The 19,187-nt window shown below is 50.8% G+C and overlaps 1 protein-coding gene across 2 annotated transcripts in view; it reads left to right on the top strand.

Moving 5' to 3' along the window:
* Window positions 1-19,187, top strand: part of PPP2R2D (protein phosphatase 2 regulatory subunit Bdelta) — a 44,368-nt gene extending 25,181 nt beyond the window's left edge. Inside the window, exons 2-9 of one of the 2 annotated variants that reach the window (XM_020973093.2) lie at window positions 217-289; window positions 4,797-4,962; window positions 5,366-5,478; window positions 7,746-7,923; window positions 14,271-14,435; window positions 16,242-16,411; window positions 16,490-16,581; window positions 17,358-19,187. In XM_020973093.2, coding sequence (XP_020828752.1) covers window positions 224-289; window positions 4,797-4,962; window positions 5,366-5,478; window positions 7,746-7,923; window positions 14,271-14,435; window positions 16,242-16,411; window positions 16,490-16,581; window positions 17,358-17,637 — 1,230 coding nt within the window. In that variant the 5' untranslated portion in view covers window positions 217-223 and the 3' untranslated portion in view covers window positions 17,638-19,187. The remainder of the gene's footprint in view (window positions 1-216; window positions 290-4,796; window positions 4,963-5,365; window positions 5,479-7,745; window positions 7,924-14,270; window positions 14,436-16,241; window positions 16,412-16,489; window positions 16,582-17,357) is intronic. The other variant, XM_020973092.2, reaches the window with a different exon arrangement.

Below are 19,187 nucleotides of genomic sequence, written 5' to 3'. Positions count from 1 at the left end.
TGAGACGTCTGTGCCTTGACAACCTGACGGTTTTGTCAGCTGTCCGATTCCATGGTGTGTATTTCTCACACTCCCCCCCAGAAGTGTCTCCTTTAGCACTTTGTGGGGAGCCTTGTCCCCACCTTTTAAGGGGACGGCGGCCTTGGACTGGCTTAGCCAGGTGAGTTTGGCGCTCCCCGTGGGCCCCTCCCAGTAACTGTCTTCTCTTCTGCCTAGCTCATGCATGGCGGTGCTGGTCTTGAAGCTGCTTGGCCTGGGATATCAGAGGAGGCTCAGTCTGCAGTTTCCTGTAAGTGGCTCTTGAAGCCGACCCTCCATGCTACCAGGGTTGGTGCAGCACTTCCTGCAGAAAAGGGCCTCTGCAGCTAAAAGACGGGGAGTGGGGGCGGGACAACCCGGCCCTGCCTCCCCCCTAGAGCCGGGGTTAGCGCTGCTGGCCGGCCCCTACCCCTGCTTCCTGGGGGAAGGGCAGAGATGGTAGATGGTTTCCAGGGGTGCATCTCACCTTCCTAAGCACCATTCCCTGGGACCCATTTTGTCTCTCGGTAGCTCCTTGTATTTTCTGTAAAAGCAGAGGGGTGGGGGGTAGGGGGTGGGGTATGAGTACATGTAGCCAGCTTCCTTGAAACTCTGGCTTTTTGAGCCAAGTTCAGGAGGGAGGGTCTTCTCCAGCCAGGACCAGCCAAGAAAAGGATGGCTTTGGGAAGTGGGGCCAGCATCAAGCCATCTAGCATCAAGGGTGAAATTGGGGTGCCCCCTTACCTGCTCTGCATTACAAGTGTGGGGGCAGTGGCCAGAGGGTCCGGGTTCCCCTTGAGCCTCAAAAGGAGTCTTCTAACTGCAGAAGAAGATGATGTGTTTGTGTTCTGCAGCCAATGCTGGCGCCCCTGCTAGCAGCGAGGATTCACTTACGGGAAGCTGTAGGGGGGCCATTCTTTGATGTCACCAGTGGGGGAGGGGGGAGGCACGGGCTGGGCAATGCGAGATTCTCTGCTGCCAGCAGGGAAGAGAAATCCAGGGAGCTGACAACCACTGGCTCGCCAGAGTCGCTCCTTCGTGCCTTTGGATGGCAACATCTGGTACGCAAACGCTGCTGTTTGAGAATCTCACTTGGTATCTCCAGGTCATGGACAGACTGCCTGACGTTTGAGATCCACCCCTGACCTTGACTTTGGCCCCTCACTGAAATCGGAGGTTTTTCTCAGTGGTTTCATAGAACACTTGACGGCTCTGGCAGTGGTAGGGAAGCCACACGCACATGTGCATGCACACACACGTACATCCGTGCATTAGGGGCCATTCTGTGGTTCTGGTGCATGTGACTGTGGCCCCACCCCCCAAATCCTGAATGGTTTTTGTATTAATTATTCAAAACTTTTGCCCCCAAAAGACTTTTGAAACTGGCATGCCAGGTGGCCCAGGCGCCCCACACGTCCCACTGCTTGAGCGGCTGAGGCTGGTGGCAATGCTGACCCATGTTCCTGGGAAATCAGACATGATCGCCTGCTGGCTTCTCCCCATCACCTTTGCTTTGTGAGGGTGGCCCCCCCCTTGGCAAAAGGGCCGCCTTCTCCCTTGTTCAGGACTTGCCCTGGTCGCTGGGTCCTTGTGCATTCACATGTGATCTTTGCCAAAGTGTTCAGTGAGTAGAAAATGAAATGTTCACTTTTGCTTAGCTGATCACATCCCTTGAACATTCAGAAGAACCATTTCAGCTGAAAATTCTAGATATTTTTAGTATCCGCCACTGACAAAGGAATCCACTCTACAGTGTTTTGCAGACACGATTCTTGTCTCCATAGGATCCTAGCAGCAGAGCTGGCGGGGTTCTTAGAGGGCATCTCTGCTTCAGCCTCCTCCTTTTACAGGTCAGGAGACTGAGGCCCACATCACCAGCTGCTAATGGACAATACCCATGTCACACTTTAATGGGCAGTGTCAGGAACAGAGTACTTGTCTGTCCCCATAAATAAAGTTCATTGAGGTTGAGTTTTCATGACATATAGAGATTGCTTTGTCTTAGTGTAATTTCCTGGGAAAACATACAGCTGATGATGTGGAGGACGTGGCTGTTGGCTTCTCTGCACATGCTCAGCAGGAAGGGAGGCTTTGGGGGGCTTTGTCCCAGTAACTGGAACTGGTGGGGGCTGGATTTGGCTACCTCCCTCTGCCTCCCGTCGAACCCACTGGGGTCTCAGGCCGGGACCCTGCAGCCTGGGGGGCAGTGAAGAGCATCGAGTGCCCCAGAGGATCATTGATAAAAAGCCTGAAGTGAGGAGCCAGGATGGGTGTGCTGGGGAGGTTTGATGGGAGGGGATGAGTGAGGAAGAGTGAAGGGACAGAGGGGGGATGATGATGGCCCGGAGGAGCCAGGCAGTCACAGCAAAAGGAGGCAAGGAAGCATACCCAGAAACAGGCTTGACCGCTTGGGCTGCTGTGGACGGTGGGGCTAAGAGAGTAGAGGGTGCTGCCAGGTGAGGAGGGCCTCGATTGCGAGCCTACTGTGTGCAGGCATTGCGCTAAGCACTGGGGAGTCTGAGACGGGCTGGAGACCGTCACAGGGAGGAGGCAGCTGGAAAAGTCGCGTGGATGACATTTATGGAGTAAGCTGAAGGCAGGGACACAACCCGGGACCTCTGGCAGACAGGCTTCGGCTTTTTGCTCTCTCCAGTAGAGAGCCAAATGGTAGAAGCCCCATCTTACAGATGAAGAAAAGGAATGTCAGGACTTGAACCTCCTGAAGTAGGGAAGTTCCTAGAAAAGGTCAGAGGCCATGCTAGTGCAGGGAGGGAAAGGGCAGCACGACGCCTGGCTGCAGAGAGAGCCCCCTTTGCAGTTGTGTTGATTGTGGGATTTGTGTGGGATTCCCTTTCTTTAAACACCTGCTGGGTCTGAGCTGACAGAGACACACAGGTGAGTGAGTGAGCGAGCGAGGCTGGGCTGGGGCACAGCCACCTCCTTGGCAGCGCGGATGCACTCGCTTGGCTACGTTTGCTGCAGCCTGTGCTTTCCTTGGCTCCGGAAACTCCCTTCCCGTTCGTGACTCAAGATGCCCTCCCCGCCCCCCATCCTGGGGTAGCTGGTGGGGCCTCAGGCAGTGCCTTTCACCTCTGACTGCCCCAGTGGTCATTTCCAGAGAGAAGCCCATGCCTTATGGCAGGTGGCAGGTAACTCAATGCCTGCGTCATCAGAGACTCTTGGGGATGGCTGTTGGTTGATGGGTGGGGCCCAACTGTACCCACAGTATTCTCTGCAGTCCCCAAGGGGAGCGGTTATGAGTGAATACTGCTTTCTCTCCTCAGCTGGGGTGGTGGCTGCTCAGAATGTTGGCATTTACACGTTTTGGGTAACGAGTAGTACTGCGCACCAAAAGATCCCCAAGTTCTGGCAGTGGTTTCACTAATTCCCAAGAGTACTTTGGACAATTCCCCAAAGCTTTTATTGTTATTGCAGTTTTTAATCAATAGTCAGAAACTTTAAAGGCATCTTCTGTGTGTTTATTTTTGTCTTTTCTTCAAGTTTTTCACTGTTTTATATTGAAACAGTGAAAAAGTATAACTGTATACTTAAATATCTTCAGTTTCTCAGATCTGCCTTTCCTACTCCAATTTCTGCCATCCTCCAATCCTGTATCTCCATCTGCCTTTTAGATGTCTCAAACTGGATGCCCAGTAGACATCTTAAACCTAACATAACCACAACAGTACTCATTCTCGTTCCCCCTAAATCCTCCCCCGTCTTCCACCTTCCCTATGCTGTTGAGGACACCACCCTCCTTCCGGTCCCTCTGGCTCCCAATCTAGGAGTCAGTCTGGACTCCTCACTTTCTCTCACCCCCCGTAACCAATATGGTGCCAGGCTTGTCAATTTCACCTGTGCAACACCTCTCCCCTCTGCCTCTTTCTCTCCTTCTCTTGACACTGGCCCCAGTGTGGTGCCAGCCCCTGCTGCCTCCAGGAGCAAATATAGAGTGTTCTGTTTAGCACTCAAAGCCCGCCATAACCCAGGCCCCTACTCCCTTTCCTGGGTCCCATGACCCCAGCTTTCTGGCTGTCCCACAGACAACATGTTCCATCACTGGCCATTCTCTCTGGCTGCTGCACATGCCCCAGTGCTTTCCTTGCTCCGCTTCCTCTGACTGCTAACTCCCACCTTCTACAGAGAGTCTTCCCCAACCCTTTTTCCTGCTAGTGCCTTCCCTCTGTTAATTCTCTATTTGTCCTGTATATGACTTGCTTCGTATATATTTGTATGTCGTCTCTCCTATTAGATTGTAAACTCCTTGAGGGCAGGGACTCTTTGCCTCTTTTTGAATCCCTAGTGCTTAGCAAAGTGCCTGGAACATAGCACTTAATAAATATTGACTGATCGATATTTCCTGGTTAAGGGGAGTAGTAATTAGGACCAAATAATTACCCTTGTTATATTTAGAAAGTTAGGTGATTTTGCATGTGAATGGTTAAATTTGTTTTTTTTTTAACCTGATCCTCCCTTCCCGAGGCCAAAGAGAGCCTGGCTCCAGGTATGAAGACCATCACTGGCTGGATGACCCTGGGCTAGTCATTGTAGGCGGCTGCACCCACCTGCATTGCTAGAGGGAGTTTTCTCCCCTGGGGAGCTCCCTTTAACTAGTGAAATCACAGGTCACTCTGCCTCTGGCTGTCCCTTTATTTGTCATCTGCTCTTTGATTTCCTTTTCATGTGGGATTGTTTGACTTCATAGATTATATAGTAAATGTTTCCTCCCTCTGGATGTGTGTTTGTTCATTAAAGCAACTGTCATGTTTTCCTTTCAGAATAAAAGCCGTCCTCATTCTAGGGGCGAGTATAATGTTTACAGTACCTTTCAAAGTCACGAACCTGAATTTGACTATCTGAAAAGTCTAGAGATTGAGGAAAAAATTAATAAGATTAGGTGGTTGCCGCAACAGAATGCTGCTCACTTCCTGCTGTCTACTAACGGTAAGGCTTCATGCCCCACAGGAGCTTCTTTGGGCTCTGGTACTCAGGTTGCTAGGTCCCTCTTGCTGCTGCTTGTGTGATCCCATCCTGCTACTTTTTTCTGAGTTAAATCTTCTACAGAAAGTCATTAGATAAGTGGGAGGTGATAATGGGATTAGTCACAGGATAAAAATATTGAAACAGTATTCTGTGTCCTAGATATATTTATTTGTGGTTCCCTAGATGCAGAAACGACAAGCTGTCGAAGCCTGAGAGGGCAGGTTAATGGTCTCAGAACCCTCTTGTAGCCCAAACACAGACTCTCCCTCCCGGGGTTTGGGTTTGTGATTGCAGGAGCCTCAGAGTCATGTGATCAATGTGAGTTTCTCATCTGCATGTAAAGACGAAGACCTTTTATTTTCAGATAAAACTATTAAATTATGGAAAATCAGTGAACGAGATAAGAGAGCAGAAGGTTATAACCTGAAAGATGAAGACGGGAGACTCCGAGACCCTTTCAGAATCACAGCACTACGGGTATGTTTACTTACTGATTTTGTTTCTGTGCCATTTACCTTTTACGTATCATTATGCATTTGTCCCAGTCAGAAGGAGAAGGAGGTTGTCTTCGGACTCAGGGATGGTGATCTGGACTTGTTGATGGCTTGCGCGTGCTGGGAAGGCTACCAAGCTGTTGGCGTGGTAGAGGGCTGGAGATCTACAGACCATGCCTCATTTTGCATGTTCTCTGTACTTCTCTGTGCAGATGACATATCTGTCCTCGCTAGCCTCAGAGCTCTGGGGCAGGAGGGCAGGGGATGGTTCATTCTTGTTTTTCGAGCCCCAGTGCCTTGTGCTTAGTAAGTGCTTGCTGATTGACAAGATGGCCTTGGGTTGGGCCAGATGGTTTTGTCATCCCTTCCTGCTCAGAGGCTGTGAGTGAATTGAGATGATTTAGGAAGTGGGTAGTTGATGGAATTGCTATAAGCCTCTGTCCTTCACTTTGGACTCTTTCCCAGGTTTGACCCTTTCTTGCCATTGCATTCTTAGAGGACTAATTCCAGTTGCAGACAACAGAAAGGGGAAAGAGCCATTACTTTGAGGATAACACAAGAGATCATCAAGGGTTTCCAAAGGGGGAGATGGTAAAGTGCATGAAAAGGGCTGCCTCTCAGAGTAGGGGCTTCCTGTCGCTGGAGTGTTCTGCCCTAGGTCAGATGGCCACTCTCGGGCCTGGCGTGAGTACTTCCTAAGGCTCTGCAGTAGATTTCAGCCTGCATTAATGTAAATTTTTAAATAATTTTTTTTAAGACTTCCAACAGTGACTTAACTGTTTGTAGAGCTCGGTCCTCTGAGACTCTGAATAGATGTCATCGGTAGTTATGTCAAAAATCACTTTTCTATGGAATGAGTTACTGATGTTACAAAACCACATGAATTGTACTAGCAGATTGTGATGGTTTACCTTCCTGAGTGCTTTAAAAGTTGGGAAGAAACTCCGAGCTGTTCTGGTGAGCCTGGGGAGGGGGTGGCGAGGCGTGAACCTGCACCAGGTGACCTGGAGGAAGGCTGCTCCTCATTCACTGTGGGCCCACAGCATTCCCTCAAGTATCTCTTACTTATAAGGCATAGACTGACTGGTTGCCGACAAGGAGCAAAGACGTGTGGGTGGCAGGAAGGTCCAGACAAAAATTTCAGTCTTTTCCTTCCACTAAGAAGGCCTAGCGAGATCCCAGGATTCCAGGGTGGAAGCTCTCCCAGAGGCCGTCCAGCCCACCCTGCCCATACAGGTGTCTTGTTCCACCTTTGCTTGAAGACTTGCAGGGAGAGAAGCCCCCCTTGGTCCTGAGGCAGCACTGGGTGACTCTTGAGGGCCACCTGCTCACAGCTCTGGGGCCCAGAAAGATGGGCCTTTAACTCTTGGTAGCAGGTCCCCAGGTTTTCCTCATCTTGTGCCCTAGGGCCCAGCATAAGTCCCATCTCTCTACCACAGGCCAGTTCTCCAGATCTCATAATGTCTGAAGGGCAACTGGAAAGAGTCGGATGTGTTCAGCACCCTCCCAGGTGGCTCAGGTTAGGCCGGGTGTATTCCAGACCTCAGGGAACACAGGCACACTCCAGTGAGTAGGCTTGTCTTGGACTTGGTAGGGAGATCCATCTCTTCATGTCTCCTTCCCCCATTTTTTAAAGGGATGAGGGATCGGTCTGGACTAGGGCCACTTAGGGGTCTTTAAACAAGGCCTCCTGAGTAGAGCACCGAAGAAATTTGTGATTCAGTAGGTGCTGCCCGCAGCAGGTGCTTATGTTAGGTAGTATTTCCTGCAAATAGGCTTTTTGTTCCGCATTTGAGATTTATTAGCCCAGTTCAGGTGCTTGAAAAACATTTTTCTCCCCAGGTTAAACATCCCTTCTGAAACCTTGTTGACCCCACAGTTTACTCTTGAAAGCCTTACGTTGTAGCTGGGACAGCACCAGCCCAGAACCTGATGACATGATGCACATTCCACCTGGGGCGCACAGTAAGGGCTTCGCAAGTGCTCGTTTGCCCCCTTCCTGAGAGCAGGAGCTGGCTTCCTTTCCCGTTTGGGCGCTTAGCACACAGCAGCAGCAGAAACAGGATGCCAGAGGGCACCTCATAGGTGCTGTTTCTAAGAATACCTCAAGCCGCAGCTCTTCTTCTGCCTAAGATAACCCTGTGATGCAGTCTGCTGCCTGTGTTGTGAATGCAGATGTTTTCTTGGCCCATTTTGTACGTTTCTGCACACCTCTTTGATGACTGGTCTTTCTTTGTCCCTGTCTTGTAGGTTCCCATATTGAAGCCCATGGATCTGATGGTAGAAGCGAGTCCTCGAAGGATATTTGCCAACGCTCACACCTATCACATCAACTCCATCTCTGTCAACAGTGATCATGAAACATACCTCTCTGCCGATGACCTGAGAGTCAATCTATGGCATCTAGAAATCACCGACAGAAGCTTTAGTATCCTTCTTGTGCGCTCTGCTAATAGACTTCGTCTAGGGCAGGGATGTAGCAAGTAGCCCAAATCCTTGGCACATAGGAATCTCTCAACAAATTGGACTTGGGCCCTGAGATCTGTAGGTGGATAGAAGTTTTAAACTCCATTAGGAGAGGGAAAAAAACAATGAATCTTGACTCTTACTGGAATCCCTTAGTTATTTTGCAAAAAAAAAAAAAATCCAGTACATATCCAAGCTTTGCCAGTGTTGTTCTGATGGAACCAGTGCAGCAGTGTTTAGAGTCTGGGTGAGCTCTGTGCATTCCTCTGTCTGGCTCCTCAGTACCTCATGCTGGGCGAGGAAGGGGAGTGCTCATCCTATCACCTAGCAGGTGAACCTAGCAGGTTCATGGTAACATCCTGCTGCTCCATGGCAGCAGTAACTGGGTTCAGATCCAGCCTGTAGCCTAGGGCATGTCATTTGATCTCAGACCACTGTCTTAAGACTCTAAAGGTCAGAAAAGGTGCCAGCCTGTTCCGGTAGAGGGATTTCCCTCATCTGGAAGTTCTCTTGCCTGTGAAGTCGCCAGAGCTAGTCCACATACCTAAGCACACAAAATCCTTTGAAGAGAACTCAGATACATGCAGGCTTTTTAAAATTTAGTAATAGTGCTAGTATTTAAAATTTCATCGTATTCGTGTTTTGACTGTCTTAGAGTGGTAATCTATGGCAGAACATTTTTATTACATTATTCAGGAAGCACTTATTTAACCCTTACTGTATGCTGGGCTAAGTGCTAGATGAAAATGAAACAGCCCTGCCCTCTAGGAGCTTCCACGCTGCACAAGGGCAGGCTGTTTGTATACAAAGAGATGAAGAAGTAACGCCTCCAGATTCAGGGGAAGCACAAACAGGTACTCAGATTGGGGAAGGCCAGACGGTACAAGGGGGCCCCTCCAAAATTGAAAAGAGCACCGTAAGTGTGGGGATGTCCAGTGCCAGGCAGGGAGATGGATCACTGAGTGGGAGAACAAACATGGTGGCCTAAAAGGCTGCGCTGGGCTAGAGAGGAGCTGTCGGTAGCATGCCACAGGGAGGAGCTTGTCTTTGACCCTGGAGTATACGGCACAGTGGGGTGACCTGAGGAGACCTGCACTGGAGGCAAAGGGCTCTGTCAGAGCGTGAAGAGGAGGGGGAGGGTCCCGAGCTGGGAAGGCCCAATATATGCCATAGTGGGGCAGGGAGAAAGCACTTCTGTAGCGCTTGCTGTGTGCCCAGAAGGCCCTGGGCTAAGTAAGCCCTTGACAGAAGCAGTCCCATTGGACCCTCCCAACAATCCTGGGAGGAAGGGGCTGTTGTGATCCCCATTTGACAGATGAGGAAACTGAAGCATAGTGATGCAGCTAGCATATGTGGAGTCAGCTTCCATGTCAGCCTTTACCCAGCTCTCTGTGCTCACTGGCACCCCCAGCTGCCTAGTGTGTAACCTGCATGTAATGTATATTCTGTGTAGAATATCATCCCTTGCTGACTTAGTTGCCGAGGTCAGTGAGTAGTTACTGACCCTGCTGGCCCGTGGTGTTCTCTTTTCTTCCCTTGTCCAACTTCTTCAGTGAGAGCTCTGGCCCCAGCTTGGCTCAGGAAGACTTGGGGCCAAATTCTGATCTCCACACTTGGGAGCTGGGTGACCCTGGGCAGGTCTCTTAGTGTCACAGTGCCCAGCACACAGATGCTTCCTGGATGCTCGGGCAGCTTGGCATTGAGCCGGGCTTGCCAGGCTCAGGGGAAGGAAGCACTCACTAGCCATGTCACCAAGGTCCAGTTGTGTGGAGTTTCTGCAGGCCTCACTTTCCTAATCTATACCTACCTTCTGCTAACATTGCCTAGGCTGTGGCTTCAGAGAGACGTGGGTAGGGTGGTGGAAGGGCATTGGTGACCTTTGGTGCCAGGGTCTCTCCCAAGTCTCATCCCTAGAATTGTTCCCTGCCCTGTGCCTTGGAGATCCCCTCGGATCCCCTGCGCTGTTAGATGCGATCATGCCTGACCTACCTCCCCAGCTTCCATGCCATTTCTCTGGCTTGTGTGGACCCACGGCTCGGGTGGGCCTCTGCCACTGCTCCATCACACAGATCTACTCCCTCAATGCATAGACAGACTGGATGTTTTCTGCCCCCCTCCCCTCCCCTTTCCCTCCGACTGTCCCAACCTGGTCTTCTGGTCCTGCTTCACTTTGCTAGCATTACGTATCTGAGAGAACGTCCTTGCCTTGACTTGTGAGCAGAGTGTCTGTAAATCAGGCTCGGTCACCCTCCCCTGGGCTCAGAGATGGTCAGCCGTGACCTCCGTGCCCTGCTTCTCCTCTCCCTCCCTGCCTTCTGTGGGTACTTGTGGCCTTGCCTGGCAGTGGCCTCCTTGCCTTTGTGCTCTGTGGCTGCCCCTGGGGCCCCGAGCACAGGCTTTCTCCATGGTGTGTCCTAAATCCACATTGGGAGTGTGCCATCTTAGTATTGCTCCCATAGCCAAGGAATGAGGAGAGCAGTGTGCTGTTGGCTTCAACCAGTCAACCCGCTCAGGAGGCTCTCCGCCCCCCACTTCAGGACTCAAGGACCTCTCCTCAGAGAGAAGCCACTGGAAAGGGCAGGGAGTGTTATGGACGCAACGGCCAAGGCATCAGTTGTCCTCGAATAGAGGAAGTCTGCACCAGCCTAGGTCTGGATCTCTCAACACTGAGCTTAACAAGTCAGCAACACAAAGGGTCAGGTGTTAGCTCTGACCATGCAGGATCCGTCTGGCTAGATGAGATGGTGGAAGCTTTCATTGGAATCCAAGGACAACCCTACAATGACTTTGGGTCCATAAAAAGACTGAGTGTGTTCCCTTGCTGATTGAGCATCATTGGCATTGTTCTGGGACCTGGGCTGGCTGAAGAGCCATTCTGGCCGCAGCCATGCGGAGTTTGGGCATCTCATGGGATCATGGGTGGAGAGTCTGGGGGACCATGGAGACCGTGGAGGCTGGCCCCTGCGCATTACAGATGGTGAGACTGAGTGAGGCCCGGAGAGGTGTCCAACCTAGGGCAGCTCTGTTCCCTTAGATGGTTATCTCACTTCTCAGCCAAGACCTGGTACTCTCAGAGCTCACCAGAAGCCCTTAGGACAATTAGAGTAACAGGTTTGGGTTCAAATCTTGCCTCTCCCTGGGCAAATCACTCGCTTCTCAGAGACCTTATCTCTAAAAGGGGGGTTGAGTACATTCTGCCCAGAGTTCTTTTGGGAAATTGAATTAGGGCCTTATACACTTGGCATTTGTGGTTATTCTTGTCAGATGCTGACAATTCCACTGACCTTGGGTGTCTTTCCCTGCCCCTTGGGGACCTTGTTCTGCTGTGGGCTGGAGAGTGTTCAGAGGAGGTTCCCAAGGACGAAGGCAGGGATTCACAGGCCCATCTTGCTCCGTTTGGCCTCGGAGGCAGAGCCAACAGCCGTGGGAAGGAGCTGCAGAAAACCCTTCCTGCCCCTGGAGTGGCCTGGCCCGAGAGCTCATGGGCTCCACCTGGGAGGGCTTCAGGCAGTGATGGGGTGACCCCATGTGAGGTGGGTGGTAGCGCAGGGAGTCTTTCTGAGTTTAGTTGGGACAGGAGGCCTGGGCAGTCCCTTCCAGCCCTCGGGCTCTGGCCTGCTGCTCTGCAGCAATCAGTTGGAGGCAAGGACCAGTGTCACTATGGGCATAGAGCCCCCAGATGCCCCCATGTCTCATCTTCATTGCACTAAGAAGATTCAAGCCCTCTGGGGGCTCCCCAGCTGGATCCTGCCATTTCTCACCTTCCCTCTTTTCCTTCAGCCTCAGTTATTGAGGCTGATATTCCAGATGTGCCACTTAGCCGTGTAACCATGGGCAAGTCTTTTCCCCTCTTTGGACCTTGGTTTCATCATGCGTAAAATGGTGGGACTGTCCCAGTAACCTCCATGCACAGGCTGCCAACTCTCAAGTGTGCTTTTGAGAGCAGGGCTCCCCAGCACACAGGACCTGGCCTCTCCTTCCACATGCCAGGTGCACAATGAAGCCTGTCTGGGTGAATCTGGGTGTTCTTCAGCACGGATTCCTGCCTTCCCACCCCCATGCGCAGGTCTCCAGTAGCTTCCCGCTCCCCTTTCCCCACACACCTGTGGTCACGTTCACTGCTCCAGAGCCTTCCCTTTCCCACCACCTCACTCTTGGTGGCCCCTTCCCGAACACTTGGCTTCTGCCTTCACAAATGGTGTTCAGTATATTTCTTTTCAGGCTTCCTCTTTGACCTCTTGGCAGCATCCCCTTCCTCAGAATATTCTCTTCTCCTGGCTTTTGAAATTCCCCTCTCCTCCCTCCCTAAATCTTCTTTGGGCCTTTTACTGCTTTCTTTCCCAATCTGATGAATTGGGAATTTCCTCTGGAATTCTGTCTTTGCCACTTGGCCTTGGCAATCAGTGCCTCTCCCACCTTGCCGCTCTCACCCCCAGGTAAGATCCTCCCCTGTTTCCTGGACTCCAGCCCTGCAGTCCAGCTGTCGATCTGGAGGCCTGTCTCTGCCTCAGTGTCCCAGGTGCCAAAGGTGAATTAACCCAGGGTCCTGGAGAGGGCACCAGGTGGGCCTCCATCATTCTGTGGATGAGGCCACTTAGCAGACACACACCTGCGCATGCGCGCCCCCCCCCCCAGCTTCCCTGTTTGTCCGTGAGACCAGCTAGAGCTTACTCTTCTGGCTCTGTTACCTCACACCTGAAGCCACAGCCTGGTGTTCCTGCCTCCGCAGTATTAATTACAATATCAGGACTAGTAACAGTGAGCAGAGGGGTGGAGTTCTGACAGTTGCAAAACCCTCCAAATATCATTTGGTCTTTACAGTAACTGCGGGAGGTAGGTGCCAGCCCCGTAATAACAGGCTGACGGGTTAAGTGACTTGCCCAGGGTCACCCAGCCAGTAGTTTGAGGCAGAGTTCAAGCTCGAGCCTCCCTGCCTGTCTTCCGCCTGGCTGCTTAGCTACTTGAGCCCCTCCTTGGCTCTGACTCCTCCTTGGCCTTCAGAGTCACATTCAGTCCCCTTGAAAGGGTTAAGGCTGTTCTTCCTCCTTCCTTCCTGGGTGTTCCCTGTGGCCCAGGCACTGTGCTGGGCGCTGGAGATACAAAGAGAGAGGAGGATAGTCTGGGTGATGAAGGCGGGGCCGAAGATGGAGGTGAAGGCAGGGGTGGTGCACTCTGGCAGCTGCTGGGATCGGGGACTGTGAGAGCGTGGGCGAGGGTCTAGGGTGACGTCCAGAAAAGGCTGAGACACCACAAGGAGGGGGGTGACTTAGAAATAGGGAATTTAGAAGAGGGGTCCACAGGCATGATCGTCCAGTTTGCTGGGGTGCTAAAGCTCCCCGGGGACTGGGGCTGGGTCTGTAGCTTCGACATCATCTCAGATGCGGCTTTCCCTTCCGCTGACACTCCATCATCCAGTTCATGGTGTGGGCACTTTCTTTGGGCATGCCCTCCCTGTTATTGAATTCAAATGGCACCCGTTCCAGGCAGCCTTCCTTGCTTTGTCTCTGCTGGTTAGTAGTGCCCTAACCTCACACTGTGCCACTCAGCCCCATGTTATCTTGTCGTATTGTAGCTGTGTGGGAGCTGTGTTCCCTCATCTGATGGTCCGCTCTGAAAGGGGCATGGCCACCTTCAGCATCTTCTTTCTGTGCCCTCACTCCTAGGGCATCGAGAGGTTCAGGGGCTCAGCTGAGGTCTCAGAGTCAGGAGACACAAAGGAAAGCCTGGCACCCAGAGCTTGCTGGTTCATGACGTGGTCCTGGGCCATCAGCCTGGTGTTAAGTACTGTTGGAAATGGACTGTTCTTTTTTGGAGCAGAAAGTGTGTTTTGAAGGAATTCTGTTTCAAGCCTGCTTTGGGCCAGAGACCCTTTGTCTGGCTGTCCCCACTCTGTCTACATGTAGAGTCAGTGACTTTGCCTTTTGTCAGGGTCCATTTCTTGCTTGGCCGGATTGTGTGTGTCGGGTGCCTCGGGAATGGCCTTCGGCGTACCAGCTTGCTAGCCCCGTGGCTCCCTTCCTAGGTGTCCTTGGTGACGCTGGAATGAGTTGGACCAAGTGGGCTCTTTTCCATCTTCCTGGGAGCTGGGACTCTGTGTGGGTGTGCACCTTCCTCACAGCCAGTCTCTTCCAGCTGATACTTCTGGGGGCTCCCAGGGGAGAGCCGCTTATAGAAGGACGGGCTTTGGGCTGTGGGGATCACTTGCCAAGGAGGCTGCCTCCCACTTAGGAGTAATTTCAGGTTGAATGATTGATTGCCTGATGACCGTCCAGAACCTAACTGCCATTTGCCTTAACCGCACGCTTGCAGACATTGTAGACATTAAGCCTGTGAACATGGAGGAACTGACGGAAGTGATCACTGCCGCGGAATTCCACCCACATCAGTGTAACGTATTTGTGTACAGCAGCAGCAAAGGAACCATCAGACTGTGTGATATGCGCTCCTCAGCCTTGTGTGACAGGCATTCCAAGTGTAAGTGGCCCCTTCTTCCTTCATAGATTCAGTCTGGCTGGGAGGGAGCTGGTCATTGAGCTGAGATCATCGTTCATTGTCCTCACGGGTACAGCATGAGCCACTGACTTTTGGGTCATCTCTGTCCCTTTAATACATATGAAATAATGGGGTGGAGGCTTTGAGCCACTCTGAGCCTGGACTTGTGCCCAGAATCTTGTGCTTAATCAGAGATAGCTGAAAACTGGGGTCAGGTTGCCAGAACTCCTTTCATTTGTGACCATTTCCAGCTACCAAGTTGAGTTCTGTTCATTTTGAAATTTAAGTGAACAGCTAATGTTTTAAGCCATTGAATTAGATGAAGCCCTGGCTGGGAAAAGCAAGATTGATTTTTAGCTGTAAGTAACCAAAAGAAATATATGCAGTGAAAACTGTATTCTTTGCACATTATTGATATTGCTGGGCTAAAATACCTTTGTTAAGTGAGCTGTTGAGGGAGAATCATTTGATTTCTAAAACTGTGGGGGAATTGGTCTTCATTTTCCATAGAATGGGTCTGCGTTACATACATGTGGGCAGAAATGATGTGATTATTGCCCTTTTTTTTCTTTTCCCATTTTCGGGGTCATAATTGAACCTAAGAAATGATAATTCATTATCACCAAATGACTGTTAGTCTATGAGAGGATACCATTGATACCATTTGTAAATGAATCGTGTCTGCAGAAGTGCTGCATCCCTCCGCAGATGGACACCCAGCCAGGATAATCTCTGCTCAGACTGTTTGGAAAGTAAATGACGCCTTGCAGGGCTTAAATGTATCCGAGTTTGTTTATGAAACTTAAGAACTAACTCAGAATCCAAGGCGGGGTGGGGAGAGCCCTGAGTGAGACACTGAAGGGGGTACTTCCCATCAGCCCAAGCAGTTGGTCTGGAGGGACTCCTTGTGGGTGTAGGCACAGCCAGCCTAAGGTTCTCCCCTGGAAGAAACTTCACGACCTTTGGGGAGAACATGAGCTCGTGGTCTTGACAAGCCATTGGTGACCAGTGATAGGAGACCTACAGAATCTTTCTCACAGTCTTTGGCTCAAGCACAGCCTAAAATCGGCGGTTGTGCAAATGTCTCTGAATCCCCAATCCGGCAGCCACTAATAGTTGAGATCAGAGAAGCCCTCGGAGGGATGTGGGCAAAACCCAGTGGCCCTGGTGTTGAATTCTGGATTTTCATTGGTCTCTTGCATAGAGGCCATAGATGTAGAGTGGGCTAGGGTTTTAGCATGCCAGACTTAGAGTCCAGATAAGGCAGGCTCACACTCCGCCTTAGACCTTTATCTTGGGCCCTCTGAATGTCTTCCCCCCCTTCCTCAGACTTCCCTACTAAGTCTTAGCCAGGCTCCCCAAGTGAAGACCCACAGATTCTTTGTTAATCTTGCCCCAACGCTCAGATGCGTTGGCCAAGGACAGCAGGCTCCTCATTGAGGGGTCTGCTCATCCCTCTGTTGGGGGGATTATGAATCTGATGTTCTAATGATTCTCTGTGCTTGGATGTGAAAGGGCCAGAGGGGCCTGGATGCCCTGTTAGAGGAGCAGAAGAGTTTTAAGTTCCATCATTTTCATTTACTCGGAATGGCAGCTGCCAGGGCAGAAGGTCTAGCTTGAAGTAAATGGTAAAAACAAAAGAAACCTTGATCACACAACGCTAGCCCAGATGCTCACTGAGGGCACCCACTGAAGGGTCCTTGAGAAAGAGCCTGTCTTCTGGCCCCTCTGCAGCCTCTCCTGACTTCAGAGTGGGCACTAAAAGCTCTTTGCTGTTTCCATTTCCAGTTTTTGAAGAGCCTGAAGATCCCAGCAGTAGGTCATTCTTTTCAGAAATCATTTCTTCAATATCTGATGTGAAGTTTAGTCACAGTGGCCGATACATGATGACGAGAGACTACCTTTCAGTTAAAGTGTGGGATCTCAACATGGAAACTAGGCCTGTGGAGACCTATCAGGTGAGTGGGGGGATTTAGGAAGCCCTTGTCTTCTTGAAGAGTTCAGCATTGTCACGTTGGACGTGCTCTCGCCTTCAGGTTCATGAATATCTCCGGAGTAAGCTTTGTTCTCTCTATGAGAATGACTGCATCTTTGACAAGTTTGAGTGCTGCTGGAACGGCTCTGATGGGTGAGTTGGACAGAGTCCCCAGGAGGGCCTCGTCCAAGCAGACAGGGAGACCCCCGGGGAAAAGCCATTTTCCTCTGTCGGGGCCAGGAAATGTGGGGGGGTCTTTGACCAAGCGACGTACCTGGCACCCTCTTCAGGAGGCCACCCGCCTGCCTCCACGTGGTCTCAGCTCAGTCAGTGCTCTGCTGGATCTTCTCAGCTCTGTTGGGGGACGAGGGCTGCCCGAGCCCAGGGCGGGGAGGTCCCTTTGGAAGGATGCCCTTGGGGAGGAGGCCGCTTGAGTCCCTTGGATAGCCTAGAAAGCACCTTCCTGTCCTGCTTCCCTGAGACAGTGACTCCTCCCCCTCTCTCCATGGGCAGAGCCTCAACCCGGATCTGGTTGAGATAGGGTACTGCTAGAGAAGGAAAGTCCCCAGTCTGGGAGAGGTGCCGAGAGCAGTGAGGGGAAAGTGACTTTGTCAGGGTCCACTGGCCGGGGTGTTCACGGCCCTGTGCTGCCTCTCAAGGACTAATTCATCATACATGTTAACAACATTCCTGACTAGTCTCTGAAGAAATCAAATATTGTATAAAAATTAGTCTGTGGTGCTAACATCCGTGCCCCTTGGATAGAATTTTAATGCATGAGAATTTGAGGCTTTGAGTCAGGATTTCCTGACTTGAACTACAGCCTGAAGGGGCCCGCTTGGGAACTCAGTGTGTGCATCAGGGCGTGGCCTAGAGGCCTGGGGACTGTCTGACTTATGAGGATCTCCCTTTCTTTTGCCCAAAAACAGTGCCCTCATGACTGGGTCATACAACAATTTCTTCAGAATGTTTGACAGAAGCACTCGGAGGGATGTTACTTTGGAAGCATCAAGAGAAAGCAGCAAACCTCGGGCCATCTTAAAGCCTCGGAAGGTGTGTACTGGGGGCAAGAGGAGGAAAGATGAGATCAGCGTGGACAGTCTGGACTTTAACAAAAAGATCCTCCACACAGCATGGCACCCCCTCCAGAACATCATTGCTGTTGCTGCCACCAACAACTTGTACATATTCCAGGACAAAGTCAACTAGAGACACATCTGGGGACGCTGTCGTACTCCTGGCTTGCAAAGCCCGGGTACTTTTCTGTTCAAAGAAAAGACATTCTCGTCCTCTCCATGAAGAACACTGATGCACTCACGTCCCTGGGTAGGTAGAGGAAAGAAGCTGGCCTGGTCTAGGTTCGGTCATTCTGCCTTCACCCAGGTGAGAAGAAGCCACGAGAAGCAAGGTTGGTGGACAGTGCTCAGTAAAGGCCTTTATTCAGAATAAATGTATTTATGTAAGTCCGAGCCTTCCTTTCCGGTTTATAGACCAAAAATCCGACATTCAAGAGAAAAGCTGTCAAAGCTCGCTCTTTTTCGCTTACTCTCTCTTTTTTCCCTCTGCTGTACTGTTTGGGCCTTTCAGAACCTATATTGTGCATCATGACAATACGAACATTCCTTCTCTGGCCTTCTTCTGGGTCTCGGTGGTTTTACCAGTGGATGCTTAGGTCGGCCTTGAGTTGGGTCCGGCAGCAGGTTTTTCATGTGTATTTACTCTCCCACTGTATTTAATCACACCTTCTGGTGTAATCACTTAATAAAAATAAGAAACTATAAAAAGTGTTTTTAAATCTGGAAGTATTGAATCAGTCTTTTTATTTTCTTTTATTGCATTATTTGAAATTGTGCAAAGTTATCCTGATGGGAAGCTATGACCAGTTTTTGTCCTGAATCACTGACAAAATGGCACTGTGTGCAGTGTTCTCCCCCCACCACAAGGCCATGGGTTGGTGTTGTTACAATTGTGTGTCATCGGGCTAGGGTGTGCTCGGCTCTTCGGCGGCAAGGAGCTGACGGGGGAGGCTGCTAACAGCCAGCAATGACCAGAGTCGCTGCTGCTCCAATACTAAAACTAGCTGGCTTTCAGACTGCCTCCAAGTTGCCACAGTTGGGGTACCTGATGTCCTCTGCTGTTCTTTTTTCCTTTTTAACCTTTTTCGTACTTGGGGGGTGGGGGAAGGGAGGGATGTGCCGTTTAAAATATTGTTACAGTTACCTGCATGCTGAATTTCCTATTGCAGTTCAAGCCAGCGTATAGAATTTGTTACGCCCAAACCATCAGTATGAATGTGTAAAGATTTTATCAGCAGAGTGAAATGTCTGGCGTGAGGAGTCAGGATGTCCCAAGACTAATGCGGGTATAAAAGTCCATAGGTGATGGGTGCTATGGCAATACTGCTGGGCAGTTAAGGAATAAACCAGAGTCACAACTTGGTGCCTCCCACAGTAGGGGCGGGAGCTGCAAATCCTGCTCGTGGCGGTGCAGATAAACATGCGTCTAGCCCTCGTTTTGTGTCCCCTGCTCTGTCCATTGAGCCCCCTAAGCTGTGAATGAACTGAGAGTCTAAGAGGAGTTCTTACTCCCGTATCTCCTGGCTGGGGCACCGTTCCCAAGTCTGAGAGGGCAGAACAGAGCTGTGGAAGCAGCGGGGCCTACCTTGTTCCTAACACTTCAGTACTAACACAATGGGATTGTATATACTTGTTCAACTATTTTGATCAAAAAGTTTAATAAATTTTAAATGTTTAACTGAA

The sequence above is a fragment of the Phascolarctos cinereus genome, unplaced genomic scaffold (assembly GCF_003287225.1).
Source record: "Phascolarctos cinereus isolate Bilbo 61053 unplaced genomic scaffold, phaCin_HiC Scaffold_3;HRSCAF=262, whole genome shotgun sequence".
Lineage (NCBI taxonomy): Eukaryota > Metazoa > Chordata > Mammalia > Diprotodontia > Phascolarctidae > Phascolarctos > Phascolarctos cinereus.
Note: the sequence above shows the minus strand (reverse complement) of the source record. Positions and strands in the feature narration are given on the sequence as shown.